Genomic DNA, 20,173 nt, shown 5'->3' with positions numbered 1-20,173 from the left:
ACCTTAAAATTATGTCCCCTCGTGTTAGCCATCTTAAAGCAGGATAAAATGTTGGCACAACATTGTGGGCCGGAGGGCCTGTTCTATTCTGTCATGTTCTGTGTTCAGTAATCCAGTCCTCTCGAAGTGAATGCTAACACTGCATTTGTCTTCCTTACTGCCGACTCAACCTGCAAGTTAACCTTCAGGGAACCCCAGACTAAATCTCCCAAGTCTCTTTGTACCTCTGATTTCTGAATTCTCTCCCCATTTAGAAAATAGTCTTCACCTTTATTCTTCCTACCAAAATGCACAACCTCACACTTCCCTACGCTGTATCCATCTGCCACTTCTGTGCCCATTCTCCCAACCTGTCCAAGTCCTTCTGCAGACTCCCTGCCTCCACGACACTACCTGCCCCTCCACCTATCTTGGTATCGTCTGCCAACTTGGCCACAACGCCGTCAGTTCCTTCATCCAGATCATCTGGGCCACTGCCACCCTATAATTAAGCACGCCAGTAATTGGATCTGATCTTGAGGAGTTGCCACAGCGTTTAACGAGGAATGTCAGTGGGATGCCCTGCTGTGGTTGCCATAACAGCAGGCAATTAAAACCACGGAGAAGACAGAATTGTAGGACTGTGTAGTTAAACGTTGTGAGGAGAGGTTGGGCTCTGGCTGCCCTCTGGTCGATTCACTTTCATAGAATCACAGAATGGTACAGCACAGAAATGGCCCTTCAGCCCATCTCGTCCATGCTGACCATGATGCCAATCTGCACTTATCCCACTGGCCCACATTAAGATATTTATTTATTGGTCACATACATTGAAACACACAGTGAAATGTGTCTTTTTGCATTGCTATCATATCCAGAATCATATCCCTCCAAACCTTTCCTGTCCATGTACCTGTCCAAGTGCCTTTTAAATGTTGTAATTGTACCCGCCTCTACCGCTTCCTCTGGCTGCTCGTTCCATATCCCCACCACCTGCTGTGTGGGAAAACTTGCCCCTCGGGTCCCTTTTAAATTTCTCCCCTCTCACTTTAAACCTGTGCCCTCTAGTTTTAGACTCCCCACTACCCTGGGGAAAAGACTGTGACCCTCCACCTTATCGATGCCCCTCACAGTTTTATAAACCTCTATGAGGTCACCCCTCAGCCTCCTTCACTCCAGGGAAAACAGTCCCGGCCTGTCTGGCCTCTCCTTATAACTCAAGCCCTCCAGTCCCGGTAACATCCCCGTGAATCCTTTCTGCTCTCTCTCCAGCTCAATGACATCCTTCCAATAGCTGGGTGACACTCCAAGTGTGGTCTAACCAACGTCTCGTACAGCTGTAACATGGCGTCCCAACTCCTGGACCCGAGGTCTTGTGAAGGTCAACACACTGCTGGCCCTTCATATTCCTTGCTGTAGCTCCATGTCAGCTTTCAGTGATTCACATACAAAGACTCCCAGGTCCCTCTGAACAACTTCCAATTTCTCACGATTGAAAGAAAATGTTGTAGGATGAGAATTACCTCTTGGAACACTGCAGCACAGTACAGGCCCTTCGGCCCACGATGTTGTGCCGACATTTTACCCTGCTCTAAGATCTATCTAACCCTTCCCTCCCACATCGCCCCCCATTTCTCTGTCATTCATGTGTCTATCTAAGCGTCTCTTAAATGTCCCTAATGTATCTGCCCTCACCACCTCTGCCGGCAGTGCGTTCCACGCACCCACCACTCTCTGTGTAAAAAAACCCTGACATCTCCCTTATAGCTTCCTCCAATCACCTTCAAATTATGTCCCCTCGTGTTAGCTATTGTTGCCCTGGGAAAAAGTCTCTGACTGTCCACTCGATCTGTGCCTCTTATTATCCTGTACACCTCTACCAAGTCACCTCTCATCCTCCTCTCCAAAGAGCCTCGTGTATGCACAGCAAGATCCCGTATAGAGTGACTTCTGAGTGGCAAGGTGCTCTTCGTTTGTGAAGCTGGTTGAGGGTACATCGTGCAGCACACCAAAGGCTGGATGAGCTCCTTGTTGAGCTTTGAGTTCCTCCAGCATTTTGTGTGTTGCTCCAGATCCCAGCACTAGCAGCCTCTTGTGTTTTGAGGATCAGTATTGGCCTGGAGGTCGAGGGCTGATCCACCATATCCTAATCAAACAGTTCCCTGCCAATTTTTATGCTGAGCAGTGTTGATCTGCCCTCACTCTGCTCTGCTCTTGAGGTTAAGGAGATGCAGAGTTGGATCAATGTCACCAGGACAAAGCCTGACGTCGCAGTTCGAGAAGGCACAGAACAAAGAATGGGGTCTCCGAAACGCCAGCCTTTCACCAGCCACCCCCACACCCCCACACCCACACACCCCCACACCCCATGACTCCGAACAGCTTAGCATAAGGGTGCTGTTGTTTACTGAGATCTGCACTCAGAATTTGAGACTCTGCTTTTGACCGAGGGAAAAGGTACCTGAATGTTTAATCAATCTTAATTACTGCTCCCTTGGAATACTAAATATAGTGTTAATCTGCGATCTTTCAGGAGAAGATTCTTGATAATCAAAAAACTTAAAATGCACTTGCGGGAATGTATCATTTAACAGCTATTAAGCCTGGAATTAATTGAAGCTTTGAGATGAGATTGGAGATTTCACACTGTTCCAGATGAAGGCGGGGAGTTAGGGTGTCCCTCTGCCTTGTGCCTGGGAGATCCCCCCGACTGCTGCAGGTTCTCTGTTGAACTGTCTGAGGATTAGGAAGACAATAAAGGGATGGCTTTGGTCAATAGTGGACGGAGGTGTGGATTTTCGGTGTTACCCAGAGGGAAGTGATGGAAGGAGTGTCTGTGTCAGAGAGAGGGAATGTTAGTGGGAGGGGCACGTCGGGGGGAGTGTGTGCCCCGGGGAGGGGCGCGTCAGGGTGGGGGGAGGGGGGAAGAGTGTCCCAGGGAGGGGCGCGTTGGGGAGAGTGTCCCCCGGGAAGGGGTGCGTCTGGGTGAGGGGGAGTGTGTCCCCCCGGGGAGGGGCATGTCTGGGTGGGGGGGGAGTGTATCCCCCCGGGGATGGGCTTGTCTTGGTGGGGGGGTGGTGGAGTGCGTCCCCCAGGGAGGAGTGTGTCCCCCAGGGAGGGGCGCGTCTGGGTGAGGGGGAGTGTGTGCCCCCGGGGAGGGGCCTTCAGGGGAGTGTGTCCCCTGAGGGGGCGCGTCTGGGTGGGGGGGGGGAGTGTGTCCCCCGAGGAGGGGCGCGTCGGGGGTGTGTCCCCCCCGGGGAGGGGCGCATCTGGGTGGAGGGGGAGTGTGTCACCCAGGGAGGGGCGTGTCAGGGTGGGGGGAGAGTGTGCTCTGGGGAGGGGCACAGCAGGGACATATGATTCCATCTGGACCAGGAGCCACTTGTGTTAACAGTTCAAGAACTGGAAGATGGATCTCAAACGATATAAATAGAATAGAAACACTCAGCAGGTTAAGCAGCGTCTGTGGAGAGAGGAACCCTGTTAACGATTCACGTTTTCGACTTTCTCAGAAGCAGAAGAAGATTTACAAAGTTAATTTTGGTTGCAAAGAAGGTCGCTGAGTGTGGATACAATGAAGGGAAGAAAATTAAATAAACCTGCAGCTGCTGGAAATCTGAAATAAAAACAGGATGCTGGAAACAGCAGGTCAGGCAGCATCTGTGGAGAGAGAAACAGAGTGAAAGTCATGTGCCTGTCTAAATGCTACCATATGTGCCTCCACCACCACCCCTGGCTGCCCGTTCCAGGCACCCACCATCCTCTGCCTCACACATCTCCTTTAAACTTTTCCCCTCTCACCCTAAATGCACGCCCTCTAGTTCTTGACAGTTCGACCCTGAGAAAAAGATACCGGCTGTCTACTCTATCTGTGCTTCTCATAATTTTATAAACTTCTATCAGGTCTTCCCTCAGCCTCCAACACTGTATAACTCTATAACCCTCTGCCTCTGATGCTGTAGAACTCTATGACTAACTCTTCTCCTTTCCTCCTCTCTCTCTGCAGCCAAAGAGGAATCCGTGGCCACCTTCAAGGGGACAGAATTCTTCTGCTACGACCTCTCGCACAACCCCATCCAGAGCAGCAGCGACGAGATCACACTCTCCTTCAAGACCCTGCAACGCAACGGGCTCATCCTGCACACGGGCAAGTCAGCCGACTACGTCAACCTGGCTCTGAAGAACGGAGCTGTCTCACTGGTCATCAACCTGGGCTCGGGGGCCTTCGAGGCACTGGTGGAACCGGTCAACGGCAAGTTCAACGACAACAGCTGGCATGATGTGAGGGTCACCCGCAATCTCCGTCAGGTAATGACCCCTGAGTAACCTCTCCCTCCTGGGACCCCATTCCGCCCCCTCACTCTCTCCGTGTCTCGCCTGAGTATGGAACACTGGTCCTGCCCAGCACAGATCGTTCACAATGGCATTCAGTGTCTCCGGAAAGACCAGTCCGACATTCCCCCCGCTCCCCCCAACGAAGCTGGGACCCAGTGGTGGTTCAGGTCAAATGTGAAGGAAACGTCCCACCACTGTTTAGGGTTAACTCAGAGAGGGGGTGGGCAGCTGTCAGCCTGGTGTTCATTGCCACATGCAGGGGAGTTTGTTTGGCATGTCAAGAGTTAAATCAATTCGGCAGAAGAACACAAACATCTGGTGCTGGAATAGGCCATTCGGCCCCTCGATGCTGTCCCGCCATTCAATACGATCATAGCTGGTCCTCTGTCTCCGCACCCTCTCCCCGCGCTCTCCCTGCACCCTCTCCCCGCGCTCTCCCTTGATGCCTTTTGTGTCCAGACAAAGGGGAACAGAATGCAGACAACTTGTACACAGCAAGTCCTCACGTACTGACGTCCAGCCGATCTGTTTTAGAGATGTTGGTTGTGGGATGTAAAATAGCTCAGAGTTCTCAGGAGATCCTTAACAAGACAGGCAGCACCTGTGGAGAGAGAAGTTCAAAAGAGATGTGCGGAGCAGGTTTTTTTTTAACACAGAGAGTGGTGGGTGCCTGGAACGGGCTGCCAGGGGTGGGGGTGGAGGCAGATACGATAGTGGTGTTTAAGAGGCTCTTAGATAGGCCCATGAATGTGCAGAGAATGGAGGGATAGGGGCATTGTGTAGGCAGAAGGGATTGGTGTAGTTAGGCATTTAATTGCCTGTTTAGTTAGTTTGACACAACATCGTGGGCCAGAGGGCCTGCTCCTCTGCTGTACTGTTCTGTGTTCTTCTGGCAGTGTAGCATCCTCTTGATCCCATATCTCCCCAGATACCACAGGTACACACAAACCTTCTTTGAGAAGAAAATTAGCTTCTTGGAAAAGTTGTGCGACTGTGATGGTTGAAGGTAGGTTTTACAGCAGAATTTGGTTGGTTTGAAGTGGGGGACAGACCTGCTACTGATGTGGTAACTGTGGTTAAATGACAGGGTTCAGGGTGTGAGGACCTCAGCATCAGCTCGAGTAAAAGCAGCAGGTGCTGGAGATCCTCATCAGGTCAGGCAGCATCTGTGGGGAGAGAAACAGTTACCCCTTCAGGTCCTGGACCATACATCAGAATGTGAGTTCAAGTCTAGTCTCTGCATCTGGGGATTTTTTATTGAGTGCAGTGAATAGATTTTGCGAGCATACCAGATGGCTGGCTGGATTGGAGGGCATGAGCTATAAAGTGAGATTGGATATACTTGGGTTGTTTTCTCTGGAGCGGTGGAGGCTGAGGGGAGACCTGATAGAAGTTTATAAGACTATGAGAGGCATAGATAGGGTAGACAGTCAATATCTTTTCCCCAGGGTCGGAATGTCCAATACTGGAGGACATGCATTTAAGGTGAGAGGGGAAAGTCTAAAGGAGATGTGTGGGGCAAGTTTTTTTACACAGAGAGCAGTGGGTGCTTGGAACGGGCTGCCAGGGGTGGTGGTGGAGGCAGATACGATAGAGGGGTTTAAGAGGCTCTTAGATAAGCACATAAATGTGCAGGGAACGGAGGGATGTGGACATTGTGTCGGCAGAAGGGAATAGTTTAGTTCGGTTTTTAATTACTAGTTTAATTAGTTCGGCACAACACGGTGGGCCGAAGGGCCTGTTCCTGTGCTGTGCTGTGTTATGTTTTGCAGGGGAGAATGAGGAGAGTCAGAATAAATGGGACAACTGTACGTGGGTGCATGAGATCTGAGGGTGTATGTGCTCAAAGAGTAGAAAGGAAGATTAAGAAAAGGGTTAATTAAGGAACATAGGTCCGAGAAGGTGTAAACCAAGAAAAGCTGCAGATGCTGGGTGAGCATCTGGAAAGCCCCACTATCCCCATCATTGAGCATCAGGACTCTGAGGTCGCTGGAACCTGCAGCCCCACATTTGGAGAAAAGGAGCCAGGAGAGGAGATTGAAAAGGGAATTGGGATCGGTTTATTATTGTCACTTGTACTGAGGGACAGTGGAAAAACTGGTCTTGCATACCGTTCGTACAGGTCAATTCATTACACAGTGCATTGAAGCAGTACTGGGTAAAAACAATAACAGAATGCAGAGTAAAGTGTCACAGCTACAGGGAAAGTGCAGTGCAGGCAGACAATAAGGTGCAAGGTCATAACGAGGTAGATTGTGAGGTCAAGAGTCCACTTTATCGTACTAGGGAACCGTTCAATAGTCTTATAACAGGGGGATAGAAGCTGTCCTTGAACCTGCACCCAAGCGCAGGGCAGAGTGAGTGTTTTTCTCGTGGTGGGGCCCTGCAAGGGAGAAAGATTAAAGCCAGTAAGACACAAACACATGAGATTTAACGGGTCTAATTACTGTCAATAGACCTTTAACACAAAGGCTTTATTGTAGTCCCTGACCGGTAATTATGAGTTATTATTGTGAATGGATCTGCAGCAAAAGTTTATTAAATTAAGTGGTTTGCTGAAGGTGATTATAATATTATTAAATGCATGGGATTAATTGCTTCAGTGATACAGCATTACTGTATTAATTATGGAGCTCTAGGAAATGGTGATGAGGTATTACCAGCCTGAGAGCTTCCAGATGGAATATTTCTGGGTCTTTCCCCAATCTATGTTGCAGGTTTTGACGTGGCCACCCTTGGAGAGCCGTGTGCTCTTCTGGTCGCCCCATTGTAGGAAAGATGTGGGTGCTGGAGAGGGTGCAGAGGAGATTCACCAGGATGTTAAGCATCTCACGAGAGGCTGGAGGAACCTCCAGTCCAGGCGAAGGGTCTCGACCCGAAATGGCGACTGTCCATCTCCCTCCACAGATGCTGCCAGACCTGCTGAGTTCCTCCAGCATCTCGTGTGTTGCTCCAGGTTCCAGTGTCTGCCATCTCCAGTGTCTCCATTTCACCGGGATGGTGCCTGGATTGGAGGACTTCTGTTATGGGGAGAGGTCGGACAGGCTGGGACTGTTTTCCCTGGAGCGACGGAGGCTGAGGGGAGACCTGATGGAGGTAGATAAAATTATGAGAGGCACAGGTAGGGTAGACAGTCAGAATGTTTTTCCCAGGGTAGGGGATCAAAAGCAAGAGGGTGTGGGTTTACAATGAGAGGTTCAAGGGGGATCTGAGGGGTGAGTTGTTTTACACAGAGAGTGGGTGATACCTGGAACGTGCTGCTGGAAGAGGGGCTGGAATCAGATACAGTCACTGCGTTTAAGAGACATTTAGACACCTAAATAGACAAGGTATAGACGGATACCGCCCTGCTGCAGGCAAGTGTGACAAGTGTAGATCGGCAAAACTGTCGGCACGGACACGATGGGCCGAAGGGCCTGTTTCTCCGCTGTACGACAATGACGATACGGTATGGAAAAAGGCAGAAGGTACGACAACAACCCCTTCCACTTATATAGCCCCTTCAATGAGGCACTAGGCAGTAGCACTGTCAAAGGGGGGAGAAGGGCTGGCGGCCAAGGAGCGTGGTGAGTGAGGACGGAGAGGCGGGGGTTGGGAGGGCAGGAATCTCAGAGCCTGGGGCCCAGGAAGCTGAAGGCACGGCCGTCAGTGGTGGAACAAGGGGAACCTGGGGAGTCGGGCTGCAGAGGGAGGGGGTCTCAGGGAGGGGTGTAGGGGCAGGTGGGGGGGGGGGTCACAGAGACAGGGAGGGGTGTAGGGGCAGGTGGGGGGGGGTCACAGAGACAGGGAGGGGTGTAGGGGCAGGTGGGGGGGTCACAGAGACGGGGAGGGGTGTAGGGGCAGGTGGGGGGGGTCAGAGACGGGGAGGGGTGTAGGGGCAGGTGGGGGGGGTCACAGAGACGGGGAGGGGTGTAGGGGCTGATGGGGGGGTCACAGAGACGGGGAGGGGTGTAGGGGCAGGTGGGGGGGGTCACAAGAGACCGGGAGGGGTGTAGGGGCAGGTGGGGGGGGGGGTCACAGAGACGGGGAGGGGTGTAGGGGCAGGTGGGGGGGGGTCACAGAGACGGGGAGGAGTGTAGGGGCAGGTGGGGGTTACAGAGGTGGGGAGGGGTATAGGGGACGGAGGGGGTTACAGAGACGGGGAGGGGTGTAGGGACCGGAGGGGGTTACAGAGACGGGGAGGGGTGTAGGGGCCAAGAGGGGGTTACAGGAACAGGGAGGGGTGTAGGAAGACTCCACCCTGGGTGAGTGAGGTTCATTATTGAAGGCAGCTGAAGTTTGGTGTCTTTCTCTGAACCAGTCCCACTCCAGCTGCTCCTCTGGGTCAGAGCTGTGTGTGGGATCTCTCTGTGCGCAGTCTGGGGTGGCCTGTGGGGCTGAGAGTGGGAGCCTGTCTGCTTCCCGGCCCTGGGCCTCTCAGTATTCCACGCAGCCTGCTCACATCTCCCAAATGGGCTGGAATAATTACATGTACTTAACACGCGGTATTGAACTGGGAGGAAATTGGCCCAAATCAATACCGGCTCTTTAAAGCTGCAAATATTACTGCAATTGGTATCCTAGCAACAGCACTGGTGAGTGACAGGACGATATTACAGGTTTAGTCCACGGTTTTGTGTTGAGCGTCCTGTCGTGGTTTCAGTTAAAGGGACAGGATGGTACAGGATGTCTCCGAAGCCAGCTCGCTGCCCTCTGCAGTTGGTTTATTGCTGTCACATATACCGATATGCCATCCACGCAGATCATTTCAAAACATCGAGATAGTACAAGGGAAAAGTGACAGCAGAATGCAGAATATAGTGTTACAGTCACAGAGAAAGTGCAGTGCAGGCAGACAATAAGGTGCCAGGTCATAACACGGTAGATTGGGAGGTCAAAATTTCATATTTACTGCGCAAGAGGTACGTTTAAGAGTCTGATAACAGCGGGATAGAAGCTGTCTTTGAGCCTGGTGGTACGTGCTTTCAGGCTTTTGTATCTTCTGCCTGATGGGAGAGGAGAGAAGGGGTCCTTGGTCTGGGGTGGGAGGGGTCCTTGATTATATCGGCCGCTTTCCTGAGGCAGCGAGAAGTGTAGACAGAGTTTTACAGCACAGAAACAGGCCCTTCAGCCCAACTGGTCCATGCCGACCAGGGTGCCCATCTAAGCCAGTCCCATTTCTCTGTGTTTGGCCCAAAATGTTCTGAACCTTTCCGATTCACGTCCCTGTCCAAAACCATGGAGGGGAGACTGCTTTCTGTGACGTGTCCATAACTCTCGGCAATTTCTGGCAATCATGGGCAGGGCAGTTTCCGTAACCTGTCTCTGTAGGCGGAGGGGTTCAGTCTCTGTAGGCGGAGGGTTCAGTCTTTAAGTGAACAGAGGGTCGAGAGCCTGTGTCTAGTCTCATTTTCTCGTCTGACTTTGTGGGATCCTGCTGTGTACAAGTAGCCGACTGCACTGATGTGAAGGCTGCCATTGAATCGCAGGTTTCCTCGCATCCAAACCCACCCGACCTTCCCCTTCACCCTCTGCCACGGGACGACAGCCTCCTGGGCTCTGACTCCCGTATCAGCGCTCACTGTCCACTGCTCTGTGCCAGTGCTCACTGTCCACTGCTCCCTCCTCTGGGCCAGTGCTCACTGTCCACTGCTCTGTGCCAGTGCTCACTGTCCACCGCTCCCTCCTCTGGGACAGTGCTCACCGTTCACTGCTCTGGGCTCTGGGCCAGTGCCCAGCTGTTTGACCCCAGGTGAGCCCCAGACCACATTTCTCCTGCATCACCAATTCATCCAATTCCACCCCCCAACCATGGACTGATCCCCACCGGCTCCCAATTAAACCACAGTTCCATCCAATATACTGCTCGTCCTCCCAGTTCAAATCTCTGTAACCCCCTCTGACCCCCACACCCCTCCCCATCTCTGTAACCCCCTCCGGCCCCTACACCCCTCCCCGTCTCTGTAACCCCCTCCTGCCCCTATACCCCTCCCCGTCTCTGTAACCCCATCCGGCCCCCACACCCCTCCCCGTCTCTGTAACCCCCTCCGGCCCCTACACCCTTCCCTATCTCTCTGCTCCTCCAATCCGAGCCTCTCAATCATGCCCCGATTCCCATCGTCCCACCACTGGCGGATGTGCCTTCAGTTGCCCGGCCTCTGAGCTCTGGAACTCCCTCCCTGAACCCCTCCCTCTCTCCTCCTCCCAACCTCCCTCTCTGTGACTTGGCTTTTGTTCATGTTGAGAAGCTTGTCCTGATGTGGCTCTAATTTGACAGCAGCTGTGTTAACGACCCAGCACCCAAGAACCACTCGGCCCCTCTAACCCACACCACTATTCACCACGACTACTGTTGATCAACACCTGTCCTCAACTCCTCTTCTGTGCCAGTTCCTCAACTCCCTCAGTCTCTCGATCTTTCAAACATTTATCTATCCCCACCATAAATATATCCAACGATCTGGTCTCCACCACCCCCAGGGGCAGAGAATTCCAGAAGTTCACCCCCCCCCCCCCCCGATAAAAGACATTTCTACACACCTCAGTGTTAAATGTCCTCCCCTCATCCTGTAACTATGTCCCTTGTTGGTGACTCTTCGACTGGTGGAAGCACCTCCACATCTCCCCTGTCAGGTCACTTTGGGGTCTTCGATGTCAGAGTAAGGTCACTAAACTCCAACAGACACACATGTCCCTGTCTTTGCTGCATCACCTCATGTTAGCAAGATGCAGAGTTTTCGGGAGGGTAAAGTTCCTCGATGTCTCTTGCTTTTGGGGTCGCTTGCTCTAAGGACACTGCAGTCTCTGCAGTGTGTGTAAGATAATTCCATCTTTAGCAGCTGCATGTTAAATCCATTGAACACAGAATGCAATCCCCACAAGAGTCGGGTGACCTGGTTTCCTTCTGGAGTATGAATGCTCTTGGTGATCGATCTTTGCTGGGCACATTAACTCCTGGTCAGGGACGTGGCGATTAAGACATTGGATTGTTGCAGTAAACTGTGTCAAGTGTGACAACTGATCTATGACTGGTTCAGCGATGTGATCCGTTGCAGGGGCTCAGAGAGTGAGACCAGACAGCCGGGGACATACTCGGGGTAGCAGCTGGTGTGGAGCTGCCTGATACCGCAGAGAGGTGTTCACCCACGGCTAACACCCTCAACTAGGGTCAACACAGGGCAAGTGTTGGTCTGTGGCTTCACAGGATGCAATTGTGGTGTGTGTCTGTGTGTACGCATGTGTCTGTATGTAGGTGTATGTTGATGTGGACATCTGTGTGTGTGTGTACATGTGCACAGGTCTGTGTGTGAGTGTGTGCTGAGGTGTGTATCAGAGTGTTACAGTGAAGGGTGTAGGGTGTGCCGGTATTACAATGAGGGGTGCGGGGTGTGACAGTGTTACGGTGTGGGGTGTGTCAGTGTTACAGTGAGGGGTGTGGGGTGTGTCAGTGTTACAGTGAGGGGTGTGTCGGTGTTACAGTGAGGGGTGCGGAGTGTGTCGGTGTTACAGTGAGGGGCACGGGATGTGTCGGTGTTACAGTGAGGGGCGCGGGGTGTGTCGGTGTTACAGTGAGGGGCGCGGGGTGTGTCAGTGTTACAGTGAGGGGCGCAGGGTGTGTCGGTGTTACAGTGAGGGGCGTGGGGTGTGTCAGTGTTACAGTGAGGGGCGCAGGGTGTGTCGGTGTTACAGTGAGGGGTGCAGGCTGCATCAGTGTTACAGTGAGGGGTGTGGGGTGTGTCGTGTTACAGTGAGGGGTGTGGGGTGTGTCAGTGTTACAGTGAGGGGTGGGGGGTCTGTCGGTGTTACAGTAAGGGGTGTGGGGTGTGTCAGTGTTACAGTGAGGGGTGGGGGGGTCTGTCGGTGTTACAGTGAGGGGTGTGGGGTGTGTCGGTGTTACAGTGAAGGGTGTGGGGTGTGTCAGTGTTACAGTGAAGGGTATGGGGTGTGTCGGTGTTACGGTGAAGGGTATGGGGTGTGTCAATGTTACAGTGAGGGGTGTGGGGTGTGTCGGTGTTACGGTGAAAGGTATGGGGTATGTCGGTATTACGGTGAGGGGGGTGGGGTGTGTTGGTGTTACGGTGGGGGTGTATTGAACTGTATGAGTGAAGTCTACACCTCCATGTGCTACGCCACGTCACTTCCGAGCGGACTCTCCGGATCTCTCCGGATCCCAGGTACAGGACTGTGGATGGGGACAAAGGGACTGTATTTCTTACCTGCACACCGCTGCAGCTTAGACCTCTGTGGGCTGGGAACTGGGGTTTACCCTGGTATTCTGGGCTGGCATCACGGCAATGGGTGGAATGGTCTCCCATATATTCTACAGTATGGAGGTGTGTTTGAGACGTTCCAAGTGAGAGGCTGTGCATGTCCTTGAGTGACAGGCTGCTGCCTCTCGTCGTTTTCCTTCTCTTGTAGGTGCAGGGTCAGTGAGTGGCAAGGGGTAGGTGTCCATCACATGCGGAGTATTAGCCAACATTCCCTCCCCAGTTCCTGCCCCCCCTCCCAGCCATCTTGTCGGAGTGAACCACACATTTGTTCTTGTAATCTTGAGTTCTTGGCTGTGAGAAATTCTGTCAAAGAGAAATCCTGGCCATTCTGCCCAACCAGACCCTACTGTACTCCAGCTCCCACCTTTCCTCGTTGAACTCTGTCAGCGTGACCCTCTGTTTCCGTCCCTCATCCTCCCCAGCCCACCCCTCGCCCATCAGTGAGAGGGACTGGCAGCCGGCATTAGTCCTGGGACACATCTCAGCAACAATGTCTCACAGCAACCAAAGGGCCCACACAAACTGTGGAGGACATTGGTAGGACCACACCTGGGGTGTTGTGTGTGTTTCTGGTCACCCAGCTACAGGAAGGGTGTCATTGAGCTGGAGAGGGTGCAGAAGGGACTCACGGGGACGTTACCGGGACTGGAGGGCTTGAGTTATAAGGAGAGGCTGGACAGGCTGGGACTGTTTTCCCTGGAGCAAAGGAGGCTGAGGGGTGACCTTATAGAGGTTTATAAAACCATGAGAGGCAGAGATAAGATGGAGGGTCACAGTCTTTTCCCCAGGGTAGGAGAGTCCTAAACTAGAGGGCACAGGTTTAAGGTGAGAGGGGAAAGATTTAAAGGGGACGAGGGGCAAGTTTTCACCCAGAGGGTGGTCCGTATATGGAACGAGCTGCCAGAGGAAGTGGGTGAGGCACGTACATTAACAACATTTAAAAGACACTTGGACAGGTCCATGGATGGGAAAGGTTTAGAGGGATATGGGCCAAACACAGGCAAATGGGACTGGCTTAGATAGGCATCTTGGTTGGCAGGGATATATTGGGCCAAAGGGCCTGTTCCTGTGCTGTCTGACTATGACTCTAAACTGTCCCCAGCCTTCACTCCCAGCTTTGGGTTATCTGCTTGTCATAGAGCCACACAGCATGGAAACAGGCCCTTTGGCCCAACTGCTCCATGCTGACAAAGATGCTTGTCCTGAGAGTGTGATGGGACGGTGTAGAGGGAGCTTCACCCTGTGTCTGACCCCGGGAGTGTGTGATGGGACGGTGTGAAGGGAGCCTCACCCTGTGTCTGACCCCGGGAGTGTGTGATGGGACGGTATAGAGGGAGCTTCATCCTTTGTCTGTCCCCGGGAGTGTGTGATGGGACGTGGGACGGTGCAGAGGGAGCTTCACCCTGTGTCTGACCCTGGGAGTGTGTGATGGGACAGTGTAGAGCAAGGATACACTGACATACAAGTGACTTTAAGCATTTGTGAGACGAGGTTATTCCAATATTGAAGCAGATTGGCTCCAGTGCCTGCAGTGAGGAGAATAATTGATGTGTCAGGTTGTGGCTTTGCCTGGGCTGTTACTGAAGGACCTTCAAATGTTCCAGTGAGACAGGAGGCGAGCTGCCAATATCGGGTTTCTGAAGGCTTCGTAACGTTTACATTTGTTTTAGTAAGATGTGGATTGCACTGTGGCCTGTATCCTCAAACGTCCATCTATCAGAGCCCTGGTGTTGTTCTACACTGCTCTCAGAGGCCATTATTATTGAGTTGTCCAAATCGGTTACCTTCTGCGAGCTCTCCTTGCTTCCTCTGGCCCTCGCTACCCTCCCCCCCCTCCCCCTCAGGAGCCTCGCCGACCTCTCTGAGATTCGCCTCCCGCCTGTCACTGCTACTGACACTCAGGGCTGCCTTCTGCAGCATCTGCCCGACATCTTGGTTGCCAGCTTGTCCGGTTTGTAACTGTTTTCTGTCCCCCTCCGTGCTGTCACTTCCAACCCTCGTCAAGGCGTCTCTGTTTAACAATGCGGCTCCTTGCATACTCCTGCCTTCTCCTACCTTCAGAAAACCTGAAGCGCAGCTGAGATTTATGTTATTTACTCGGGGTGGGGGTGGGGGGGTGGTGGTGGCTGCATTTACTGCCCCGTGAGAAGGAGGTGGTGAGCCGCCTCCTTGAACCGCTGCAGTCCATGTGGGGAAGGGGCTCCCACGGTGCTGTTGGGGAGGGAGTTCCAGGGTTCAGACCCAGTGACGGTGAAGGAACAGCGAGATATTTCCCAGTCAGGGTGGGGTGTGACTGGGAGGGGAACCTGCAGGTGGTGGTGTTCCCCTGCACCCGCTGCCCTTGTCCTTGGTGGGAGAGGTGGTGGGTTTGGGAGGTGCTGTCGGAGTAGCCTGGGTGAGTAACCGCGGGGCGTTGTGTAAACAGTGCACCCTGCAGCCACTGTGCGCCGGTGGTGGAGGGAGGGGGCGTTTAGGGGGAATAACGCTTCATGCCTGTCTTGCCTTTACCTACTGTAGTGAAGGCTCTGCAGTCAATCCCTCCCACAGTGATGACATTACTCACCAGTGATGTCTCCTCACCTAGAGTCCCTCTGACCCTCATTGACTCTGTTCAGTCAAGGTGGACCTTTACTCCTGCCTGGTCTCTCTCTGAGGGACGGAGGGTCCATGGTACAGACTTTGGGCATCGTGCTGTAGGTAGATCCCCCCCTGTTGTCCCTCGGTTCAGCCTCATTGCTCACTGTCCCAGGCACACTTCTACCCCAATCTGTTCATTAATGCTGGTTGAGGAATAAAGTTCTGGACATAAGGGAGAACCCACTGTTGTTCCAAGTGGTGCATGGGACCTAATTATTCATCTGTCCTTACAACATAGGAGATCATTCAGCCCATTGTTTCTGTGCTGGCTCACAGAACAATCTCATCAGCACTTGTTACCCTGTCACCTATTCCTTCACACATCAACTCCTCACTGCACCGGGGGCGATCTACAGCAGCAACTAACCAACCCGCACGTCACTGGGATGTGGGAGGAAGCCGGAGCACCCGGGAAACCAACACAGTCACACAGAGAACGTTCACACACAGACACAGTGCTGGAGGTCAGGATTGAACCCAGGTCTCTGGAGCTGGGAGGCAGCAGCACTTCAATGTTGCTGGGACTCGAGGGCCTGATTTATAGGAAGTGGTTGGACAGGCTGGGACTTTATTCCTTGGAGCATAGGAGACTGAGGGGGTGACCTTATAGAGGTGTATAAAATCATGGGGGGCATCGATAGGGTGAATGCACTCAGTCTTTTCCCCAGGGTGGGGGAATCAAGAACTAGAGGGCACAGGTTTAAGGTGAGAGGGGAGAGATTAAATAGGAACCTGAGGGGCAACTTCTTCATGTAGAGGGTGGTCCATTTGGGAACGAGCTGCCAAAGGAAGTGTGTGAGGCAGGTACATTAACAACACTTTACAGGCACTTGGACAGGTACATAGGAAAGGTTTAGCAGGATATGGGCCAAACGTGGGCAAATGGGACTGGCTTAGATGGAATCTTGGTCAGCATGGACAGGTTGGACCTGTTTCTGTGCTGTCTGATTCTGACACTACCTACCACACCACCGCAGCACCCCTTCCCCCAGCTGGGACCTTCTTTTGTTCGGTCACCCAACAAACAGTAATGTGTCACTTAGTCCCCCGCACTGACCAAAATGGGCATGAGGTGCCTCGACCGGGAAACGTATCCCTTTCACCTCGAACGATCTTCACCCTGAGGGGTAGCAGGCAGTAAACGGGTGTCGGATCCAGCTGTTCCAGTGTCAGTGCCTCGCTATCTCTGCGGTTGCATCTTGGAAGAGAGTGGCGTTCATTACGGCCGAGGTATTGTGTCATTAAGACAGATGGTTTCCGTGGGTTTCTGGATAGGCGCTGAGGTTATCCGGCAAGAAGATCAATGCCTTTCTGCACAAAACCATTTCTGTTGCCCACAAGGTCACCAATCATTTTCACATCCTATTTAAAATCAATATTGCAATCAGGATGTGGTGGCCATTCATGGGATCCACCTCCGGCCCATTACTCAAGCTCTGGTTCCGTCACAACTCTCGCTGGTCAGCTTGGCTGTGGACGTGTGTTAGCAACTGCCCCTTCCATCCTCCTGACCCAGAGACCCGACACGCTGCCTCACAGTTACAGACATGTTGGCGGATCTAGCAAACTGTCCATTGCCTGTCCATACAGCACAGGAACAGACCCTACGGCCCACCATGTCTGTGCTGACCGTGGTGGCCTGCCTCAGCCTGGAGATGTCCGCCAGTCACCTGTCTGTCTTAGGACCTGATGTCGGACACACACCTCCACTGGTGGTTGTTGTCCGGGCAGCAAGAGTCACTGCCATTGCTGTTGATGCTTCTCCCTGGACCCTGCAGCCTCCAGGAATGACTATATCCATTCACAAGTGAGACATCAGCCTAACTTAAACCGGAGCTGATAAACAGGGGCTTGGAGACAGCGCAGAAGTTAGATCTCCTGTGGAAAATGACCATTGACCAAGTTCTCAACCGGACCAGCCACATAGATCCCCTGCCCACGGGAGCAGGTCAAGGGATGGGGATCCTGTGGTGAGTGACTCCCCTCCTGACACCCCAAGGCCTTTCCACCATCTACAAGGCAAGTCAGAGAAACACTCCTCCACCATTACCCTCTGCCTTCTCTGGCCAAGCCAATTTTGTATCCAACTCACCAACTCACCATGGATCCCATGTGACGATCTTCATTAGGTCCATCTCCTTCTGTGCTGTCTATTCAAATGCCTGTCTAGATGCCTCAAATGTAGTGACTCCACTACCTCTGGCCCACTCTGAAATAACTTACCCCTCAGGCCCCCTTTAAAACTCCCCACTGGCCTGGGTGAGTGCGGCTGCAACAGCTCACGAGAAGCTCGACACCGTCCAGGACAAAGCAGCCCGCTCGATCGGCACCCCATCCACCCCCCAAACACTCCCTCCTTCCACCACCGGCACACAGTGGCTGCAGTGTGCACCGTCTACACAACGCCCCGCGGTTACTCACCCGGGGTACTCTGACAGCACCTCCCAAACCCACCACCTCTCCCACCAAGGACAAGGGCAGTGGGTGCAGGGGAACACCACCACCTGCAGGTTCCCCTCCCAGTCACAGCCCACCTTGACTGGGAAATGTATTGCATTTTATAGATGACTTGGATGAGGATGTGGAAGGGTGAGTTAGTAAGTTTGCTGATGATACAAAGGTTGGTGGTGTTGTGGATAGTGTAGAAGGTTGCTGTAGATTACAACAGGATATTGATAGAATGCGGAGCTGGGCTGAGAAGTGGCAGATGGAGTTCAACCCAGAAAAGTGTGAAGTGATACACATCAGGAGATCGAATTTGAAGGCAGAATACAAGGTTAATGGCAGGACTCAGCCTCAAGGTTGCCACGCAGGTCGATAGGGTTGTTAAGAAGGCGAATGGTGTGCTGGCCTTCATTAGTCGGGGTACTGAGTTCAAGAGCCGCAAGGTAATGTTGCAGCTCTATAGAACTCTGGTCAGACCACAGTTGGAGTATTGTGTTCAGTTCTGGTTGCCTCATTATAGGAAGGATATGGAAGTTTTAGAGAGGGTGCAGAGGAGATTTACCGAGATGCTATCTGGATGAGAGGTGATTTGACAGAGGTGTACAAGATGATAAGAGGCATAGATCAAGTGGACTGTCAGAGAATTTTTCCCAGGGTGAAAATGGCTAACACGAGGGGGCATAATTTTATGGTGATTGGAGGAAGATATAAGGGTGATGTCAGGGTAGGTTTTTTAACACAGAGAGTGGTGGGTGCATGGAACGCACTGCCGGCAGAGGTTGTGGGGGCAGATACATTAGGGACATGTAAGACTCTTCGATAGCCACATGAATGATAGAAAAATTGGGTTTATGTGGGAGGGAAGGGTTGGATAGATCTTAGAGCAGGATATAATGTTGGCACAACATTATGGGCTGACCGGCCTATACTGTGCTGTAATTTCTATGTTCCTTCACCGTCACTGGGTCTAAACCCTGGAAATCCCTCCCCAACAGCACCGTGGGAGCCCTTTCCCCACACGGACTGCGGCGGTTCAAGGGGGCAGATTGCTCCCACCAGAATATTCCCATTTCCATTTCCCCACTTATTTCCCTGTAACCTATTCCCCCTCACGCCCTGCCTTCTCGCCCACTGCAGTCCATGTGGAGAGGGTGCTCCCACTGTGCTGTTGGAGAGGGAGTTCCAGGGAACGGTTTGAAGTTGGGCTGAGAATTTTAATACCGGGTGTTGTGAAGTGGATGAAGGGGCTTCTGTGAGTGTCAGGACATGGGGCAGCCAGAGTTTCTGGGAGTGAGGGAGTCTGGCCGGGGGAATGGGGAACGGGTCTGCAGGTGACAGAGGTAGGGAGGAGAGCTCCAACACTGTGGGTCAGGGTGGGGATGGAGCCCAGTGTTGTCATGTGATGGGGTAGGGACAGTCTGACGGGGTGGAGGTGTGGTCTGAAGTTGTCTCCATCTTCAGCCGAATAACCTCTCCCCATTCCTGATGCTGTTCTCCTGGGATTCTGGTCACGTATGGAGAAACAGTGAGGGTCTTCGTCACTGGATATCCCTTGTAGAATGAAGAGAAGATTGGGGAACAGCTGCCTTGGGTTTAAGGTGAGAGGGAATAGTTTTGAAGGGGATCTGAGGGGTGAGTTGTTTTGTGCGGAGAGTGGGTGATACCTGGAACACGCTGCCGGGGGAGGTGGAGGAATCCGATACAGTCACTGCGTTTGAGGCATTTAGACAGACACAAATAGGCAAGGCATAGAAAGGTACAGACCTAATGAAAATTAAGTCACATGGGATCCGTGGTGAGTTGATAAGTTGGATACGAAATTGGCTTGGCCATAAGAGGCAGAGGGCAGTGGTGGAGGGGTGTTTCTCTGACTGGAGGTCTGTGACCAGTGGTGTTCCGCAGGGATCAGTGCTGGGACCTCTGTTGTTCGTGATGTATATTAATGATTGGATGAAAACGCAGGTGGTCTGATTGGTAAGTTTGCAGATGACACAAAAATTTGGTGGAGTTATGGATAGTGGCGAAGGATACAGCAGCACATAGGTCAGTTGGAGAAATGGCAGATGGAGTTTAATCCAGACAGGTGTGAGGTGTTGCACTTTGGGAGTTCAAATGCAAGAGGAAAGTGTGCAGCAAATGGCAGGACCCTTGGGAGCTTTGATGTACAGAGGGATCTTGGGGTGCAAGTCCACCACTCCCTGACCGTGGCAACAACTGGATAGGTGATAACTAAGGCGTACGGCACGCTTGCCTTCATCGGATGGGGTGTTCAGTATAAAAGTTGGGAAGTCATGTTGCAACTGTATGAAACTTTGGTCAGGCCGCACTTGGAGTATTGCGTGCAGTTGTGGTCGTCCCGTTACAAGAAGGATGTGGGGGCTTTGGAGAAGGTGCAGAAGAGGTTCACCAGGATGCTGCCTGGATTAGAGGGCATGAGCTGTAAGGAGAGGTTGGACAAACTTGGATTGTTTTCTCTGGAACGTCAGAGGCTGCGGGGAGACCGGATAGAAGTTTATAAAATTATGAGA

General features: G+C 52.5%; 1 protein-coding gene across 2 annotated transcripts in view; it reads left to right on the top strand.

Annotated features, from left to right (window-relative positions):
• The window catches only part of LOC127586968 (neurexin-2-like), a 760,879-nt gene that overhangs the window by 212,306 nt on the left and 528,400 nt on the right, over positions 1-20,173 (top strand). For both annotated transcript variants that reach the window (XM_052045024.1, XM_052045023.1), the window contains one exon: positions 3,986-4,287. In XM_052045024.1, coding sequence (XP_051900984.1) covers positions 3,986-4,287 — 302 coding nt within the window. The remainder of the gene's footprint in view (positions 1-3,985; positions 4,288-20,173) is intronic.

This window comes from Pristis pectinata, chromosome 38, assembly GCF_009764475.1.
Source record: "Pristis pectinata isolate sPriPec2 chromosome 38, sPriPec2.1.pri, whole genome shotgun sequence".
In the NCBI taxonomy this organism is placed as follows: Eukaryota; Metazoa; Chordata; class Chondrichthyes; order Rhinopristiformes; family Pristidae; genus Pristis; species Pristis pectinata.
This window is presented reverse-complemented; position numbering and strand designations above follow the sequence as displayed.